General features: G+C 40.8%; 1 protein-coding gene across 1 annotated transcript in view; it reads left to right on the top strand.

Moving 5' to 3' along the window:
• Positions 1 to 20936, top strand: part of LOC124555696 (synaptojanin-1) — a 135064-nt gene that overhangs the window by 96464 nt on the left and 17664 nt on the right. The window contains exons 12-15 of the mRNA XM_047129701.1: positions 4459 to 4567; positions 11320 to 11507; positions 12209 to 12354; positions 16584 to 16721. Coding sequence (XP_046985657.1) covers positions 4459 to 4567; positions 11320 to 11507; positions 12209 to 12354; positions 16584 to 16721 — 581 coding nt within the window. The remainder of the gene's footprint in view (positions 1 to 4458; positions 4568 to 11319; positions 11508 to 12208; positions 12355 to 16583; positions 16722 to 20936) is intronic.

Below are 20936 nucleotides of genomic sequence, written 5' to 3'. Positions count from 1 at the left end.
CCTTCCCCTCCCCTACCCCTTCCCCTCCCCTACCTCTTCCTCCCCCCTACCTCTTCCTCCCCCTCACCTCTTCCTCCCCCTACCCTTCCTCTTCCCCCCCTACCTCTTCCTCCCCCTACCTCTTCCTCCCCTACCTCTTCCTCCCCCTACCTCTTCCTCCCCCTACCTCTTCCTCCCCCTACCTCTTCCTCCCCCTACCTCTTCCTCCCCCTACCTCTTCCTCCCCCTACCTCTTCCTCCCCCTACCTCTTGCCTCCCCCTACCTCTTCCTCCCCTACCTCTTCCTCCCCTACCTCTTCCTCCCCCTACCTCTTCCTCCCCTACCTCTTCCTCCCCCTACCTCTTCCTCCCCCCTACCTCTTCCTCCCCCTACCTCTTCCTCCCCTACCTCTTCCTCCCCCTACCTCTTCCTCCCCCTACCTCTTCCTCCCCTACCTCTTCCTCCCCTACCTCTTCCTCCCCTACCTCTTCCTCCCCCTACCTCTTCCTCCCCTACCTCTTCCTCCCCCCTACCTCTTCCTCCCCCTACCTCTTCCTCCCCCTACCTCTTCCTCCCCCTCCCCTCCCCCACCCCTCCCTCCCCTCCCTCTCCCTCCCCCTCCCTCGCCCTCCCCATCCCTCGCCCTCCCCAATCCCTTGCCCCACCCAATCCCTTGCCCTCCCCATCCCTTGCCCTCCCCCTTCCTCTCCCTCCCCCCTTCCTCTCCCTCCCCCTTCCTCTCCCTCCCCCTTCCTCTCCTCCCCCTTCATCTCCCTCCCCCCTTCATCTCCCTCCCCCTTCATCTCCCTCCCCCTTCATCTCCTCCCCCTTCATCTCCCCCTCCCCCTTCATCTCCCCCTCCCCCTTCATCTCCCCCTCCCCCTTCATCTCCCCCTCCCCCTTCATCTCCCCCTCCCCCTTCATCTCCCCCTCCCCCTTCATCTCCCCCTCCCCCTTCATCTCCCCCTCCCCCTTCATCTCCCCCTCCCCCTTCATCTCTCCCTCCCCCTTCATCTCCCCCTCCCCCCTTCATCTCTCCCTCCCCCTTCATCTCTCCCTCCCCCTTCATCTCTCCCTCCCCCTTCATCTCTCCCTCCCCCTTCATCTCCCCCTCCCCCTTCATCTCCCCCTCCCCCTTCATCTCCCCCTCCCCCTTCATCTCCCCTCCCCCTTCATCTCCCCCTCCCCCTTCATCTCCCCCTCCCCCTTCATCTCCCCCTCCCCCTTCATCTCCCCTCCCCCTTCATCTCCCCCTCCCCCTTCATCTCCCCCTCCCCCTTCATCTCCCCCTCCCCCTTCATCTCCCCCTCCCCCTTCATCTCCCCCTCCCCCATCATCTCCCCCCCTCCCCCATCATCTCCCCCCCCTCCCCCATCATCTCCCCCCCTCCCCCATCATCTCCCCCCCTCCCCCTTCATCTCCCCCCTTCCCCTTCATCTCCCCCCTTCCCCTTCATCTCCCCCCTCCCCCTTCATCTCCCCCCTCCCCCTTTCTCCCCCTCCCCTTTCTCCCCCTCCCCCTTCCTCCCCCTCCCCCTTCCCTCCCCCTCTCTTGTCCTCCCTCTCCCTCCCCATCCCTCACCCTCCCTGCCCCTCCCCCTCTCACTCCCCCTCCCCCTCTCACTCCCCCTCCCCCTCTCACTCCCCCTCCCCCTCCCCCTCTCACTCCCCCTCCCCCTCTCACTCCCCCTCCCCCTCCCCCTCTCACTCCCCCTCCCCCTCTCACTCCCCCTCCCCCTCCCCCTCTCACTCCCCCTCCCCCTCTCACTCCCCCTCCCCCTCTCACTCCCCTCCCCCTCTCACTCCCCTCCCCCTCTCACTCCCCCTCCCCCTCTCAGTCCCCCTCCCCCTCTCGCTCCCCCTCCCCCTCTCCCTCTCACTCCCCCTCCCCCTCCTCCTCTCACTCCCCCTCCCTTCCCCTCCCCTCCCTCCCTTCCCCTCCCCTCCCTCCCCTCCCCTCCCTCTCCCTCCCCATCCCTTCCCCACCCCCTCTCCTCGTCTCATTTTTTCCTTTCCTCAACAACTTCTCTCCTTTTCCTCTCCCCCTGTCGTCTAACCTCCTGACTTCATCTAGCTACCCTACCCTCCCTCCCCCTCCCCCATCTTCCTGCATACTCCCACAAGAAGCACTTTACTGTTCCCCCACCTCTGCTCTGTTATCCCTCCCCCTCCCTGCCCCAGCCTCCTCCTTACCCCCACCACCCAGATTTCTACTCCGCAGTGGCCAGAGACAGTGGTCATGTGAGTCTGAGTTGGTCTTGTGTGTGTGTGTGTGTGTGGTGTGTGTGTGTGTGTGTCATTTACTTCAGAAGAAGACCTATTGCCTGAAAACTCACATGATTAGCAATCCTCATGTTGTGACTGTCTGTGACTCAACATCTCCTTTACATGGTGAGTAGCAGTCTGTCCTGTTCGTAATAAGTGATGGAAACTATATTGACTGTCAGTTGAAAATATAGCACAATTTTGTAGTTATGATATTGAAACATAGAAGTGTTAGCCATTACATTTTCATTTTATATGGCCCAGTATTTGTTAACACTTTCATTGACCTGTGTAGCAGTGAAGATTTTTATGGCATAATGAGACAAGGTACATCAAATATGACTCAGAAGGGAAACTAGGAACCTAGTATATACCTGGAGACCATTATTTGATACAAGTGGTATGGCAGTGGTGAAATATGGTGGAGGCAGATAATGGTCTGGAGTTGTTTTCGTGGTTTGGGCTTAGACTATTGTTTTGTAAATGGCAAAAGGAACAGATTTGTTTAGAATAACAATTTAGACAAAAGAATGTTGCTCTCATCACTGGTCAGCTTACATCTGAATTATTGCAGGAAATTATATACATTTTCTTTTCATTTCATCTGCCTGTAGAACATATCACATTCACTAGGGCTATACTCAGTAAAACACTAAATTTTCCTGTTCTCCCTGAAAAGTCCTTGCTGAATAGCAGAAATGGGAAAAAGTGCAATATGAGCACAATATACAGCAAAGGGCTCTGTTTTATGCGTATTTATGTATTTTTGCTACAGTACTATAAAGAAGATTAAATGCAACTCTCACTTTTATCACTTGACATATTGACAGCCATGGATCAATGCTGTCAAGTATGGTATTTCTTGATTTCAGAAAAGTGTTATTATCAAAAGTATGATCATGTGTATGGGGTATCTAGAGAGATTTGTGACTGGATTGAGAAATTTTTGATAGGGAGGATGCAGCAAATTACCTTGGATGGAGAGTCATCAACAGATGTAGAAGTAACTTCTAGTGTGCCCTATGGAAGTGTGTTTAGACTCTTGCTGTTCATGTTGCATGTTAATGACCTTGCAGACAATATTAACAGTAACCCAAGAATTTTTTGAGATGGCGCAGTTATCTATAATAATGTGTTGTCTAAAAAGGCTGCACAAATATTTAGTCAGATCTTGATAGTATTTCAAAGTGGTGCAGAAATCACCAACTTGCTTCAAACGCTCAAAAATTTAAAAGTTTGTACTTCACAAAATGGGAAAAACCTAGTACCTTATGGCTATAGTATCAGTGAGTCACAGCTGGAATTGGTCAACTCATACAGCTATCTGTGTGTAACACTTTGTACTTTGTAACAGTAGGAAGTGGAAGTATCACATAGGTTCGGTCGTAGGTAAAGCAGGTGGCATAATTCAGTTTATTGGTAGAATACAAAGGAAATGCAATTTGTCTACAAAGGAGTTTGCTCACAAATCACCTGTGCGATACATTCTAGGGTATCATTAAAGTGTATTGGACCTGTACCAAATATGATTATCAAGGGATGAATGTATACAGCAAAGGATAGCAGAAATGGCCACATGTTTGTTTAACCCCTGGGAAAGTGTCACAGAAGTGCTGAAGAAACTGAACTGGAAAAAACTTCACGATGCACACAAAGTTTCCAAGCAAGCCTACTTAGAAAGTTTTCTAGAACTGACTTTTTATGGTGGCTCAAGGAATATACAACAGCCACCTACATTTCACTTCAATAGGAATCGTGAGGACAAGATTAGATTAATTACAGCACTAACAGAGACATCTAGACAGCTATTTTCTCTTGCTCCATACTTGAGTGGAATGGGAAGAGGCCCTAATAATTGGTACAGTGGGAAGTGTTGTCTGCCATACACTTTCCATTGGTTTGCAGAGTATGATTGTAGAAGTATGTAAGATCGTTCACTCTGAATTGAATCACATTTTCAAAGATGTATATTTTGGAAGCTGAACAAATTAACTGGATTTTTTTCCCCTGTATCATACTCTGTGTAATAGTTGATATGAACTAATTCATTCATTTTCAGGAGGGGAAAAAATTGACATTAACTGTAGAGTAGACATTGAAAAATGAAATCTCTTTTACCAGTTTTTAGTTATAGAAATAGAAAGAATCTAATTTTGACCCTTCATAATTTTGCTCCTTATCGGTTATGTTCAACTTCCTTTCTTTATTGTCTAGCTCTGGTTGACGTAATGAACAATTCTTCAGCTGACCGCCCTATTGATATATTTGCAATAGGATTTGAAGAAATTGTTGATCTTAATGCCAGTAACATAGTCGCTGCAAGGTAAGTGTTTCTTTCATTTATTTTTTATTATTTTTTTTTTTTTAAGTAACTGAGCTATCAGAAGTACCTGCTTAGTTTTGTAGATCAACTTCCAAAAGTGCTTTATTTATATTTAACTCTACTTCCATGCAACTGATTTATTGATAATTACCAATACCAGCAGGTCTGTGATCTTGACTAATGACATTACCACATTAGCCATATTACTAATTTGTAAATGACTAAGTGAATGAAGAATTAATACAGTATAGTTCATTTTATACCATATCAGAAATAAAGACAGTGAGAGCAGTGTCAAAGTGTTGGTACAGAAGCTGTTGTTGTACTGATTTGTGTACGGTAATTGTCTTGCAGCCCCAAAGAAGCTCTGTATCAAAACTTTCATGAATCCGTTACGTGCAGCTGATTAATCTGCGAATTAAACTAGCTGTGTAACAGCCTGAGTCACTTCATTGATGCTTTATATTTAGGTTGCCTACTGAATAAGTGCCTTCATTGGACATAATAAGAAATTAACTAACTTATTTTGCATATTGTCATCGTTGTCTGATGACATAATCTTTTGGGATACGTGTTCTGTTCACAATAAAATGTGCATGACACAAAATAAACTAACATAATGAGTAAAGTTCATGCTCTTTCAGCTCATAAACTCATATCTGTAGGATAAGAAACCTTTAGAGTCCATGAAACGCTATAATAATCTGTGGCGTGAAAGGTACCCTGGCTACATGATGTAGGGTGTCAGTGATATGGATACACAGATGACAAATACTGTGCGTGGTTTCCCTCTGCCATAATATACAGAATGTCAGTACTGTTGATTAGTCTCACCAGGACTGCTTGTGGTAATGTTTCCCATTAGTGGACAAGTACCTTTTATAGGTCACCAATGCTCCATGGCGATATTGAGGCAGCAGTCTGTTATCCTAGAGCACTCCATGCACGTTCAGTATTGGATATTGTGTTAGTCAACCAAGGTGCGTGAAGTCTTCATATTTTTGGTTCTCATCTACAAAATCAAACCCATGTGGGCAGGCATTATCATCCATTAGATGGAGCCCATCTCCACATGTGCCTTGATAAGAACACACATACTATTGCAGGACATCATTCCCTATTCCATAACTGTCACAGTACTCGCAGGAAATATACTACTGACATGCTGCTGCCGCAGATGAAAACACTGGCACTAACGCAGCTAAGCCTAGATGCTGCTCCTGAGTGCACAATTATGGTCCACTTTATGAATCACAAATAACTTCCATTCTTCACACTTTCACAGAGAGTAAACAAAATAGTGAACTGCGTAATTACTATCAAACTAGTTATCATTTAAGTGTCCTGAAACCAGAGATTTCTAATTGATTTCTTAACCAATACCGATCGTAGCAGAGAACATGTCTGTCCTCCTCAACTGCTGATCGACCTCTGATGTGACAGCCAGACCACATCGCCCGCCATTCAAGTTAGGCACGACCCGAAGTTCTCCAAAGTGTTCCATCAGGCATTTCGTTTAGCAGTTGTTTATTATTCTGCTGTTAATTAACACTTCTGAAGTAATGGAATGATGGCCTGGTATTTAGAGATGCTTTTATATGAAATGCAAATAAATATGCTGTTTAGTTTTTTTACTGCAGAACACACAATAAAGGTGGTGGTGGTGCCATCTACTTGAGAACATGTAAGTTCATAACCACTACAGAAAAAGTGTTGACAGAGATTTCGAAATTGCAATTGTTAAAATCACATTTTGCACTGTTCTTTCTATGCCATAGGTGTATATAAAGGAAAGCAAATGTTTTACAGATTGTATCTTGTCTTACGGGGCTAAAGATCGTCTTGGATTAGCACCCACAGGGATAGCTAACACACATAGCAGTTCAGTAGATCATGCTGTTATAAATTATGACCACATCATCTCAACAGACATAATAAATGGTCACCCCTCAGATCATTTAGGCCAAACACTAGTGCTAAAATATAATATCAAATTCAAACTGAGTGTAAGAGCACAGGCGAATATTATCTGAAAACAACATTGCTACACTAAGACATAGTTTATGGCAGAAATCATGGGAATCCATAGAGACTACCATTGGGGCCAACAATAAATGGAACATATTCACTGAAATTACGACTGGACACTTAAATAGAGCCGTGTCATTAAAAACAGTGAATATCCAGAAAAATCAACCTTCAAAATCAAAACCTGTGCCATTAGATTTTAAAACAAAAGATCTGAAAGAAAAAATGGAAAACATGTATAGTTTACACAGACTGACTAACTCAGAGTTACATAAAGAACTCTACAAACAGTACAAATGTAAGTACCGCAAAGAAGTCAGGAGATTAAAATCGGAAAGAATCAGCCAACAGGTATGAGGTTCATATAACATTTCAAAGGCTTGCTTGTCAATTGTAAATTAGATCAAAAACAATGAAACTGAAACTAAAATCAGTAATGTACAATTAACTGTGAGTAATAAAGATATCTCTGATCTTCTTCTAGTCAGCAATATTTTTAATAATTACTTCGTAGATACTGTCGAAAATGATCTCTCTATGAAACAGGATATTCAGCATTCATTTGAGTCCTGTAACAAACAGAACTGCAGTGCACTACTCCCAGTAAGCATATATGACATTCTGCAGATTATTGATAACTTAAGAAACAAAAAATCAGCAGGTTAGATGAAATTTCTCCAAATCTATTGAAGAAATACAAACATGAACTAATGAAACCACTAGTTCATCTAATAAACTGTGTTCTTGAAGATGGTGTGTTCCCTGACAAGCTGATAGAGAAAATAATATTTTAAAAAAATCTTGGAACATTACAACAATGCTGACATATTAAGTGATTTCCAGCATAGTTTCAGAAGAGGTCGAAATACCATGTCAACAGCAGTACAATTTCTCCATAATGTACTTGAAAAACTAAATGAAAAATCCCAAACAGCAGGACTATTCCTGGACCTCTCAAGTGCTTTTGATAGGGTACATCATGATATACACGTATCAAAAATTGTGAAGAGTGGTGTCACTGGAAAACTCATGGAATTGCTAGAAACATATTTAAAGGGTAGACAACAGTGCACAGAGATAACTTACTCTAATGGAGAAATACTGAAGAGCAAAAGGTCAAGTATAAGAACTATACATTTTGGTGTTCCTCAGGGATGCATTTTAGGTCCAGTCCTAGTCATATGCCATGTAAATAATTTTCCTAGTCCTCTTGACAATAAACAATTGATCACCATGTATGGAGACAATACATCTGGTGTCTGCTATGCAGACAATGAGCCCAGCCTAGTTGAAAAGATACATAACTTTATTGAAAAGGCAGGGGCTCACTTTGAAAGAGAGAACCTAAAAGTAAACGGAGAAAAAACTAATATTATTCCTTTTAAACCAAGTGGTCCAAACAGACAAAATACTGTGACTGATGAAATTTTACCAAAAACCTGTACAGATTGTAAAATCTTGGGTTTATGCATCAGTGATCGACTTTCACGGAAGGAGCAAGCTGATTATGTCTGGGGGGGGGGGGGGGCAGTATGTTTGTATGCATTGAGAAGATTATCACCATATCTTAATTCTGAAACACTAAGGACTGTATATTATGGATTAGTATATCCTTCCTTGTCTTATGGAATAGTACTGTGGGGTGGGACATGCCAAACTAATATGAAAAGAGTTTTCATACTGCAGAAGCAAGCCTTGAGGATCATAGCAAAAGTAAAACCAGGAACTTCTTGCAAACCTCTATTTATTAGACACAATATTCCCATAGTTTATGCCATGTATATACTAGAAACTATAATGCTAGTGAAAGAAGACACTAAGGTCACAAAAAGAAACATGGATATTCACAACTATGAAATAAGCCACAGAAAAGATTTTCATATGGTTAACAGAAGATTAACAGCGAAAAGTCCCTATGTCAAAGGAGCTGGTTTTAATAACTTGTTACCAAATGAAGTTAAGATATTGACAGGGGATACTTTTAAAAAGCGAGTCAAGCAGTGGCTTATCCAAAAATGCCCTTATAACTTGAATTTATCATGAATTACAGTGTAATAAGAAATAATGTAAACTAAAAGGATTGTAATTGTAAAATCTTTATACTTTGTTGAAAATTCACATCCATGTAAAATTATGTGTTAAGAGCAATGCATTGAATTGAACTGAATTGAACAGAAGTTTATCATTTTGACATGCTGCTACCAAACACAGCAGCCTATTGGAGAGAATGACCATGATTTAGGCGGTCTTTGTCACAGTACATATACCAAATAAACCATCTGTCATTGGTGCCTCGCACCACATTACGTCATCTTCCTACTGCTGCCTTCTCAACTGCTCTAAGAAGAGCTTCTTGTAACTGAATGTAATGTACTGAGGCTGGTGAACCACAACTGTCTGTATGGTGACAACTCCTCATAGCATATAAGTTCTTAGCTAATCCATTATCACCACTATTGTGCCCATGGAACAGACTTTCACAGAGTCTCCATGAGTGACAAAGCCATCAGTAATCAGTGTGAAAGCAGAGATCATAGCACTTGGTTTGAATGAAATACCAGTCCTTCCCCATGGCATTGGAGAATATGAGACATGCATTTGCTACAAAGTTTTTCATCTGCTCTGACGACCCAAGTGCACTGCAAGCTGTCGTGTGTGTGTGTGTGTGTGTGTGTGTGTGTGTGTGTGTGTGTGTGTGTGTGTGTGTGTGTGTGTGTGTGTGTGTGTGTGTGCGTGTGTGTGTGTGTGTGTGTGTACGTACTCAGCAGAGAAAGCACTCTATAACATCAAAGACACCTTCCTTTGTCTAAAACACTTACAGAATGAAATGATATTTACCTGGGTACAAGGGTATGTACTAATTTAAGGAAATGATATGGCAGATCCAGTAGCCAAGGAGACCTGCATCCTACCTACAGTGGCACCATTAAAGTCCCTCTACATCCAGTGGTGTAATTGTTGAAGCAAAGGACCATGCATCTTCGGCAGACAGATCGTGGTACAGCTCCTTCGAGTCACTGAGGGTGAATGAAGTTTTCTTTACATGTCTGGGAATCTCCTCCAGCGAGAGGATCCAACACTGTGCTGTGCATGTAATGTACCACTGACAGTATATAGCATTTTAGTTGACTGTATGAGGTGTGATAAAAAAAACATGATGAATAATTGTATTAGAAACAAAGTAATATTCTTACATGGCATTCGATTTAATCTCCTTCAAAGCATATCACAATATTGAATACATGACAGGAAGCATTTCCGGAAGGCTTCTTTTAGAAGGCATTCCGATGCTCTGTGATGGCCCTCTCAATGTCAGGAATGACGACAAAACAGATTCCTTTAAGCACAATTTTAATTTTTGGGAAGAGCCAGAAATTGTATGGTGCTAAAGTTACTGAGTAAAGTGGATGTGGTCAGACAGGAGCACTTTGTCCGGCCATATCTTGCAAATCAAAATCGAGGTGTGGCACAGGGCATTGTCATGATGAAGGAAGAAATGATTGGCCCATTTTTCTGGCCTCTTTCTTTGTACATCATTTTGCAAACATCACAGTACACCCTTCTAAAATTTGGTCTTTACAGCTGTGTCCCTTTGAATTAACTCTTCACACTGTACCCTCAGTATCAGGAAAACAGAGCATGGTTTTCATATTTTGGCTGATGTGCCTTTCTAGGATGAGGTGGTTCACTGCGTTTGCCTTGGGAACACTGAATTTTCATCTCAGGGTGTATCCATAGACCCAAGTTTCATCTCCAGTCACAATTTTTTGACAATTAATTGTGCAGTATATTCTTGTAACAGATAAAGTTATCTCTTGTGAAGAGTTTCTGTTTACTTTCTTATGTGTCTTGTGGAATAATTGTGTGGTGTAACTCACCACTTAGAAAGAAAATATTGATTGCACAAAAGCGAACAGTAAGAATAATATGTAGTGTTCACCCACAGTCATCATGTAGGTATCTCTTCAAGTAGTTAAGCATTTTAACTGCACCATCTCAATGCATATATTCACTAAAGAAATTCATCATAAATAATCTATGACAATTTGAGAAGGGCAGTGATGTTCATGCCTATAACACTAGAGGAAAAATCGACCTATATTGCCTATTATTAAAGCTGTCAGTGGCCAATAAAGGAATTCAATATGCAGCAACAAAATTTTTTTGTTGTTTCCCAGTAACAGTAAATGCCTGACAAGTAGCAAAGGAAGTTGTAAAGCTAACCTAAAATCATTCGTTCTGGACAACTCATATTCATGGATGAATTTCTGTTTAAAAACTGGTAGCCCGAGAGGGAAAAAAAGCAACCTTCTTTTTATGTGTAGTTGTATGAGTAGGACTAAAAAGTAAAGCGTTCATTAATGTTAACACTAATCATTGGTCATAACATGTTAACTGACTTGTTCAACATCATTTTGATGAAAGAATCATTCAACTGATCTATGGAACATGTAACTAACTACATAATTATATGAAGCATTCTGTTGTAGGCTTCAACCTAGTTGAATAGTACATCACAGTTCATTTTTGTGTGATTGTATAACAGCTATTTATATAAATAACATGTTGTCATTGGTTTCTGCTTCACATTCATGCAATGACTTCATACTTTCTTCCGGTTATAAACTCAGTACGTTATCCATAAACTTACTCCAATTTTTATTTTTGTTAGTAAAATTTATGATTTACATTATGGAATAAATGTGAAAAACAATTTTTTTCAGTTCAGAAAATGCAAAAGCATGGGCTGAAGAACTACAGAAAGTCTTGTCCAGAGACTCGCAGTATGTTTTAGTAACATACATGCAGTTAGTTGGGGTTTGCCTGTATTTATTTATTCGACCTGAACATGCTCCTCATATAAGAGACGTTGCTGTGGACTCTGTGAAGACAGGGTTGGGTGGTGCTACAGGTTGGTTGTCAATAAATTATCATTACTTTTCTGATACTTACGGGATACCTAAGCTGTTTGACACATTTCTAGCCATGTTTGCAACCTCAGTTAAATTTCTATTTACTGTACTTCTCATGTATTAATGTATTCTGAGTAATAGTGTGTGATATTTTACCTGCAGATTATGTGAAAAATAATAAATATAAATCAAAATGATGACCTGGAATGACTCTTTCATCTTGCAGCGAAGTGTTTGCTGTAATTAACTTTTCTGAGAGATTAAAAATGTGCACTTTACTAAAAGTTCAATGTTGACTCTTACTTTTGTGGTTAATGCTTTTATCATTTACTCTATCTGAGTATACCACATGACCCAGCTCGATGCTTTATCCTACTTTCCAAATTCCTGGTGAGAGGATTGCCCGTGAAAAGCAAAAGTTCTTTCAGATAGGTTCAAATAAGGAACTGTTTCTCTTAGTATAATTGAAGAAGTAAAAAGTAATAAAAATCTCTCTGAAAAAAAAAATTAAAAGAAAAGCATAGAAGTGATTTATTTGATGAACGGATTTTCCCAAACGCTATTCATATATCTCCATTAACTGAAAATTGTGTGTCTTCTCCAGTGTATTAAATACATACTATTTGTTAGGAATTGACATTTTTCCATTTCTATATTACGTTTTTTATACTGATTGCAACTTTTATTCTTTTCCTCACAGGGAATAAAGGAGCTTGTGCAATTCGCTGTGTGTTCTACAGCACATCACTGTGTTTTGTTTGTGCACACTTTGCTGCAGGACAATCACAGGTCACTGACAGGAATGCTGATTATGCAGAAATCACGAGAAAAATTAATTTTCCAATGGTATATACATATAGAATTCTGATATAAGTACACAATAAATATATAAAATTTCTCTGGTAGGTTCATTTGTTATTTTTGTATGAATTGTTATTTATGTGATTTCTCGTAATTTTTTCATCTTGCTATTGTCAGACATGAACTTGAAAATTTTCAACATCTGAATAGTCGCCCTGCAGCAGGTGCTGTAACTGAATAATTATAAAATATGTATAACTGTGTATTGTTGTTGCTGCCAACAGGCCATTGTAATCACATTTAAAAAGAAATATTTGAATAAAACAGACACTGTAGTTCATCCAATTATCTAGACAAATGGTCATTCACTTTCCAGTGTAGTTACTTACATTGAAATGTTTTGAACCAATTCTCTTTGCTCATTAGTGGAAACTATCAAGCCCCTTTTAATTTTATGTGGTCTGTAACCTTCCTATGTAGTACAATAATGGCGTGTGACAAGGGCCTCCCGGTGGGTAGACCACTTGCCTGGTACAAGTCTTTCGATTTAACGCCACTTCGGCGACTTGCATGTCGATGGGGATGAAATGATGATGATTAGGATAACACAACACCCAGTCCCTGAGTGGAGAAAATCTCTGACCCAGCCGGGAATTGAACCTGGGCCCTTAGGATTGACAGTCTGTCGCGCGGACCACTCAGCTACCAGGAGCGCACTCCTGCGTAGTAGCTGCCATACAGTAGAATAAATGAATAAGTAAATTGTTAACTAATTGCTGTTTTCTCCTTGGTAAGTGAAAGCTTCTCTTAACTACTGGGGGGGGGGGGGGGGGGGGGGGGGGGGAAACAAAAAAAACAAAAAAAAAAAAAAACCAAAAAAAAAAAAAAACCACAGTCTTTCAAAAGTGTGGGTAACATGGTTTATCATGAAAACCCAATAGCTTACCAGTTTTCTAATATTTCACAATTATTAAAGGTAAGATGAACACTATAGAGAAAAATGGTTTTTTTTCACTGAGGAACAGTCATAAACGAAACTTCAATCAGCAAAGTAAACCAAAAGATCTACACACTTGGATATAAAGCAGCTCTACAGGCTGTCCTGAACAAGCAATTGGTCTCAGACTTTCCAGATCATTAATTTCTTATGTGGAGGGAGTGAGGAAAAGGTGTGTCCTTATTTAGGATATCGTTTAGGACCTAGAGCCAAGAAAAACACAACAGAGTAATGCAAAACAGACACTTCATGATCTGATGTAAAGTCACTAAATAAAATATTATGAGAACTTTCTAATCTGCTGTTTCCACATGTTGGGTGGAATCTCTTGTGTCTTCCTACTTAGATTTTAATAAGTTACAAACATTTTCCACTGTCATATTTATTCATATCTTCCTTCCGTCCAGATGATGGAAACTGCACTTCCCAAAACCAAATTTTTCTTCTTTCATACTTGTTGAGCTACTGCAACCTTTCATGCCAGTAAGCAACTTTATTTGCTCAGCATTGTCAAAAATGCTTTTATAATCATGCTTTGTGCAGATTGAGTACAACAACCTAATTGTGATAACAAATACCAGTGGAATTAAAGGCACTTAATTTTTTTACTGTAATAACAGCAACAGTTTGAACACTGCAACGAGTTACAGATTAATTTATTAATATTGCAAGACATACATGAAAATTTTGTACCTCATCTTCAGGTCATTTCTTCATCTGACTAGTGATAAGGCAATATGACTAGATTCACTAACATCACAATGTGTAAATGAAGCAGTCACTGTGAAGGTGAAATGTCAATTGAAATATAATGTAAGTCGTTATTTTCTACTGCCAGGCAAACCCAGACCTACAGGAACATCGCTGCCGACATCAGATTTCACAAAATATCAGCTCATAAATGCATGATAGCAAGAACATCCATATGTGCTATTCTAATTTATAAAATTTCATTCAGTTTTGAAGGTGTAGCACCAAATTTTGTGCAACTGCATAAGAAACTAAGTTCTCTAGATAATAAATCTCACAGCAGTACATACAAGGTATGTTCAAAAAGTTTTGAGAATTTTCATTTTTTGGAAATAATCAACATTAATGTTATCTCCTTCAAAGTAATCCCCATTAGATATTATACACTTTCATCAGCGCTTCTTAGCTCTTTCAGCGATACGCTATTAATCCCATGTAAACTTGTAAAACAATGGCCTTTTGAGGTTCTCTTTAGTTTTGGAAACATAAAAAATTCACATGGCGACATATCTGGTGAATATGGAGGCTGGTGCATCATTACAGTGTTGCTTTTCACCAAAAATTCACAAACAAGCAATGAAGTGTGAGCAGGAGCATTACATGTAGCAAAAGCCACAAATTGTTACGCCACAAATTCAGACTGTCCTTCCCTCTCCCCTCCAGATTGTTTCTTGCAAACAGCATTGAATATGTGGGTAGTACTGTTGATTATTTGACCTTTTGGAAAGAACTTATGATGCACTATGCCATGAAAATCAAAGGAGACAATGAGCAGAACCTTTACATTTGATTGCATTTCCAAGCATTTTTTGGTCTTGGAGATCCAGAATGCTTCCACAGGGATGATTGACCCTTAGTTTTGACGTCACACCATACACTCATGTTCCGTCAAGTGTTATGATGCATTTCAGTAGTTCTGCGTCATTGTTGGCTTCATTTAGCATCTCCTGAACGACTTTTATTTACCACTATTTTTGGTCGAAATTCAACACCTTTGGCACAAATTTTGCTGTGGCATGTCTTATACCCAAAACATCTGAAAAGATTTAATTGCATGACCCAATTAATCATCATCAGAAACTTCTCTGGTTGTGATTCGGCAACCGTTCACAGTCATTTCTTTCATTTTTTTCTATGTTTTGATTGGTTGTTGGTACAACCAGAACAATCAACATCTTCAACTTCTTCACGGCCATCTCAAAAATGCCTTTACCACTTGTAAACCCTTGTTTTACTCATAGCAGACTCACCAAAAGCAATAGTCAACATTTTTAAAACTTTGTTACCTTCTACCCATTTTTATAGCAAAATTTAATGCAAATTCTCCAATCTATTTGTATCTTACGATTAATACTGTCCATTCGTAAGCAAACATATGTAACCTTCGTGACAGCTGGTGACATACTAAACATCCAATATGGCTACCATTGTACAGATACATTTCAGACTGTTTACCAACAGGGCAACAATAAATTGTGCGAATTAGACTAATACAGCCCATGAAATTACAAAATTCCCGAATGAGATTTTCACTCTGCAGCGGAGTGTGCGCTGATATGACACTTCCTGGCAGATTAAAACTGTGTGCCGGACCGAGACTCGAACTCGGGACCTTTGCCTTTCGCGGGCAAGTGCTCTACCAACTGAGCTACCCAAGCACAACTCATGCCCTATCCTCACAGCTTTACTTCTGCCAGTACCTTGTCTCCTACCTTCCAAACTTTACAGAAGCTCTCCTACTGCGAACCTTGCAGAACTAGCACTCCTGAAAGAAAGGATATTGCGGAGACATGGCTTAGCCACAGCCTGGGGGATGATTCCAGAATGAAATTTTCACTCTGCAGCGGAGTGTGCGCTGATATGAAACTTCCTGGCAGATTAAAACTGTGTGCTGGACCGATACTCGAACTCGGGACCTTTACCTTTCGCGGGCAAGTGCTCTACACTGAGCTACCCAAGCACAAGCCCCATCCTCACAGCTTTACTTCTGCCAGTACCTTGTCTCCTACCTTCCAAACTTTACAGAAGCTCTCCTGGGAACCTTGCAGAACCAGCACTCCTGTCTCCGCAATATTCTTTCTTTCAGGAGTGAGTCGTGCTTGGGTAACTTAGTTGGTAGAGTGCTTGCCCGTGAAAGGTAAAGGTCCCAAGTTCGAATCTCGGTCCTTCACACAGTTTTAATCTGCCAGGAAGTTACAAAATTTCCAGTACTTTTTTTTACATACCTGGTATATATCACAAAATAAATGTACATAGCTGGTAACAAATAAACTTAGCATACATAAGCATATACATATGAAATTATTTAGAATGGCAATTAAAGCAGAACATAACTGCATACCATTAAATGAGTGTGGATTTAAGGGGGGGGGGGGTTGTTTTTTATCTAATTCTGCTAATGCTTTTGTATATTAAAACTGGAAATAAAATTTGTTCACTTTCTGGGTGAATATACAGTATCATAAACTGTTGAGAGAGAGTAACATTACTTTTTTTTTTTTTTTTTTTTTTTTAATTTATGTTTCAGAGCCGAACACTTAATTCACATGATTATGTTTTCTGGTGTGGAGACTTCAACTATCGTGTGGACATGGATAAAGATGAAATGAAGGAATTGATTAAGAAGAAAGAATATGATAAAATTCTACAGTATGATCAACTTAGGGTTAGTAAATTATTTCAGTAACAAATTGTCTACTGCCCCATCCCTACCCCCACCCACCTCTCTCTCTCTCTCTCTCTCTCTCTCTCTCTCTCTCTCTCTCTCTCTCTCTGATGATGCAGGTTTTGTGTGTGTGTGTGTGTGTGTGTGTGTGTGTGTGTGTGTGTCACGCAGATAATTTTCAGTTGCGAAAATTGAGATATTGAGCTGAAATTTTAACAGAAGCTTTATTGGATGGATATTGCAGACGGAAAATTCTAGCAAAGCATACCTGTAGCAACCAAGACAGGTCATATGTGACTTTGTTGCTCAAGTTAGCTGATTTCAAAGTAAGTTATTTCAAAACAATTATATTGGTTGATGTTCACTCATGCTTCAGACATTCAAATCAACCTTAGTAACCAGTTGAATGTAAATAGTATTGTACAGGTTTAGTTGGTGAAATGACGTTGGCTGTCTTTGTGAAAAATAAAAAATATTTTAATGTGCATTCACATAATTACTACTGGACATTTACTTTTACATAATTATTGTTCCATAGACAGATACCTAGCTACTAAAAATTTGAAATGTGTCTACAGGTGCAATAGCCACACAGACTAGACTATTGATAGATTGATACATGCCTATTTCAGGTCAATAACAACATGCTGATTTCTTAACTGTCAAGCTCAAATGAATCAGCTGTGTGAAGATTTGTGCTGAAAGGTTCCTTTAAAAATTCCTGCTAATTTCTTGTCAGTCATATTCAACTGGCAATTATTCTCAGACTCTTATGTACTCAGCCCATGGAAAAAGTATAATGCTGTCGATTGCTGTGAGCACTTTCCAGTTTTAAACATTGTATATTTATCCACTGCAACATTCATATTGATTGGTGCTCATTCTGTTTCACCATCAGGTAGTAGTAATTCTTCTGTGGTGTGTGCCAAATTGTGGGAGCTGCTTTAGCCAAAAGAAAAGTCTGGTTGGTTGTTAAGTGCAGTGAGGTATTTGGTTCTTCCACTTAGCGGAACTGTTAATCACAGTAACAATGTAGGTGAAGATACTAAAATAACTGGTTGTAAACCATTGTTGAAAAAATATACACACATCAAAAAAGTTTTGCATCACCCCAGTTCCCAGAGCTCTTGAAGATAGACGTTGACTGTGAATATTGTATCACAGACACAGTACCTTTGACTGTTCAGAGATGTCACTAAACCTGCACAAAGATGTAAACAACCATGCATGAGCAGGGTCTCTTAGACGGAGGGGGTCCAGCAGCCGATCAGTTCCAGTCATTCCAGCAAGGAGGAGGTCACGGCTTGTGTTGTCTGTAGTTCAGCCACACCTAGACGGTCAATACCGAGGTTCGATCATGTCTGCATTGTTACTTTGTGCTCTCAAAAAGGGAAGTGCCCGGGCATCTCAGAGTGAACCAAATCAATGTTGTTTGGACTTGGAGGAGATACAGAGAGACAGGAACTGTCGATGAGAAGCTTCGCTCAGGCCGCCCAAGGGCTACTACTGCAGTGGATTAGGGCTCTGAGGAACCCTGGCAGTAATGCCACCATGTTGAATAATGCTTTTCGTGCAGCCACAGGACGTTGTGTTATGACTCGAACTGTGCGCAGTACGCTGCATGATGCCCAACTTCACTCCTGACATCAATGGCGAGGTCCATCTTTGCAACCACAACACCATGCAGCATGGTACAGATGGGCCAACAACGTGCCGAATGTATTGCCGAGGATTGGAATCACGTTCTCTTCACCGATGAGTGTCTCATATGCCTTTGACCAGAAAATCGTAGGAGACGTGTTTGGTGGCAACCCGGTTAGGCTGAACCCCTTAGACACACTGTCCAGCGAGTACAGCAAGGTGGAGGTTCCCTGTTGTTTTGGGGTGGCATTATGTGGGGCTGACATACGCTGCTGGTGGTCATGGAAAGCGCCGTAATGGCTGTACGATACGTGAATGTCATCCTCCGACTGATAGTGCAACCACATCTGCAGTGTATTGGTAAGGCATTCATCTTCATGAACAACAATTCATGCCCCCATCATGCTCTTCTTGTGAATGACTTCCTTCAGAATAACAACATTGTTGACTAGAGTGGCCAGCTCGTTCTCCAGACATGAACCCTGTGGAACATGCCTGGGATAGATTGAAAAGGGCTGTTTTATGGACAATGTGACCCACCAATCATTTGTAGAGATCTACGCCGAATTGCCTTTGAGGAGTTGGACAATCTGGACCAACAGTGCCTTGATGAACTTGTGTGGACAATGTGACCCACAAATCATTTGTAGGGATCTACGCCGAATCGCGTTTGTGGAGTGGGACAATCTGGACCAACAGTGCCTTGATGAACTTGTGGATAATATGCCACGACGAATACAGGCTTGCATCAATGCAACAGGATGTGCTACTGGGCATTAGAAGTACCAGTGTATACAGCAATCTGGACCACCACCTCTGAAGGTCTCGCTGTGTGGTTGTACAGCATGCAAAGTGTGGTTTTCATGAGTAATAAATAAGGTGGAAATGATGATTATGTTGATCTCTATTCCAATTTTCTATACAGGCTCTGGAACTCTCGAAACCGAGGGGATACAAAACTTTTTTTTATGTGTGTATATCATTTTGCAGTGCTATTTCTCTGAAATCTTAGAAGTTGATGCCTTATCCTGAGGAATAAAATCCTTTTTAGCTTAGCCTTTGTGAATGACATTTTTCAACATGTTGACCTTGCATGGTTCCACATTACACTTGTTCATCACTGTAGTAAATGTAAGGTGCTGCAGTTTCCTGCAAATTATTCTTCATAAAAATACCATCCTTGCATCTTCAATATGGCTCTACTTCATAAGTAATTTCCTCCCATATTTCGTTTTACTGTGAAGCCCATGTTCTCTGACATTCATAACATTGTTCACCAACTTCCATTAGAATTCATGACTTCTTTCATATGCAGAACTAATTTTTCTGCAGTCAGAAATTTGGCTTTACAATACACATTACAACATCTAAAGTTGCCTACCTTTTTCTTTAGGATTATGTCCCTTTTGTGGCAGTGCACACTAGTGTTACTAGTCGTATGACCCTGCTTGAAAATGGGAATGACCTGCACCTTTTTCCTGTTGCAAGTGAGCTTCTGCTGCTCCAGAATCTACGATAAACTGCTGGTAGAAGGAGAACAAGTTCTTCTGCATAATCTTTGTAGAATCATATAGGTATCTCATTTGGTTCTGGTTCCTTTTCAGTACTAAGCAATTGTAGTTGCTTTTCTATTCTACTATCAGTTATCGCAATATCAGCCATTTTGGCATTGGTACAATGATCGAAAAGAGGGATTGTGTTACTGTCTTCTGCGGAAAACAGTTTCGGGAGACCAAATTCTGTATTTCGGCCTACTCTGTGTTATCTTCTGTTTTGGTGCCACTTTGGTCACTGGGTGAATGAATAGAGAATTTTGAACTGTTTACCGACTTTATGTAAGATGAAAACCAGATTGGTTGCCAAAATTTTAATTTCAAAGTCATGTGAATGGCTCTCTCATTGCTCTCTGTATGCCCATTTTCACTTTGTTCAGCTTTTGTTTGTCAGGTATGTTTCGACTTCTCTTGAATCTGGGATGAAGCTCTCTTAGTTTTCTAATGCAGCTATTAAACCACAGTGTGTCCCTCCCATCCTTTAAGATATTGCCTGGAACATACTTGTCTAAGGTATATTGAACAATGTTTTGTGTTTTGAATTTTTTGCCATTTATGCTTCACACCTTCAACCTCAGCACTGAATATTTGATGCTGCCTAAGATACACTGCAATTTGCATCCTGTCACTCTTTCTAAGCAAAAATATTTGTGGGGTGTTCATTAACCCAACAAAACCCCATGTGCATGTCACATATACTTTGCTACACTTGTAGCTGCTTCCTGCATGTAGTGCATGCGTGACCTATTAAGGGATACCCTACAATTCTGCATATGATAGCAGAGGTAAAGGAATATGCATCTTATACAATCGCAGAGTAGTCTGAGCCCCTGGTTTAGAATTTGCGCTTTGCTCCAAACCAAAGGACGCTGATCGATCCTTGGTATGCTCCAAACCAAAGGATGCTGATCGACCCTAGGTACGATGCTGCAAATGATTAGCATAGCCTGCATCCCACGGGCATCTGCCGAAAGTAACCGAGGATGGCTTCAGAATCCAAGCAACAGACGTCATTGGTGCT

This window comes from Schistocerca americana, chromosome X (genome assembly GCF_021461395.2).
Source record: "Schistocerca americana isolate TAMUIC-IGC-003095 chromosome X, iqSchAmer2.1, whole genome shotgun sequence".
Taxonomy (NCBI): domain Eukaryota; kingdom Metazoa; phylum Arthropoda; class Insecta; order Orthoptera; family Acrididae; genus Schistocerca; species Schistocerca americana.
The sequence above is the reverse complement of the archived record's forward strand: the minus strand, read 5'-3'. Positions and strand labels throughout refer to the sequence as shown.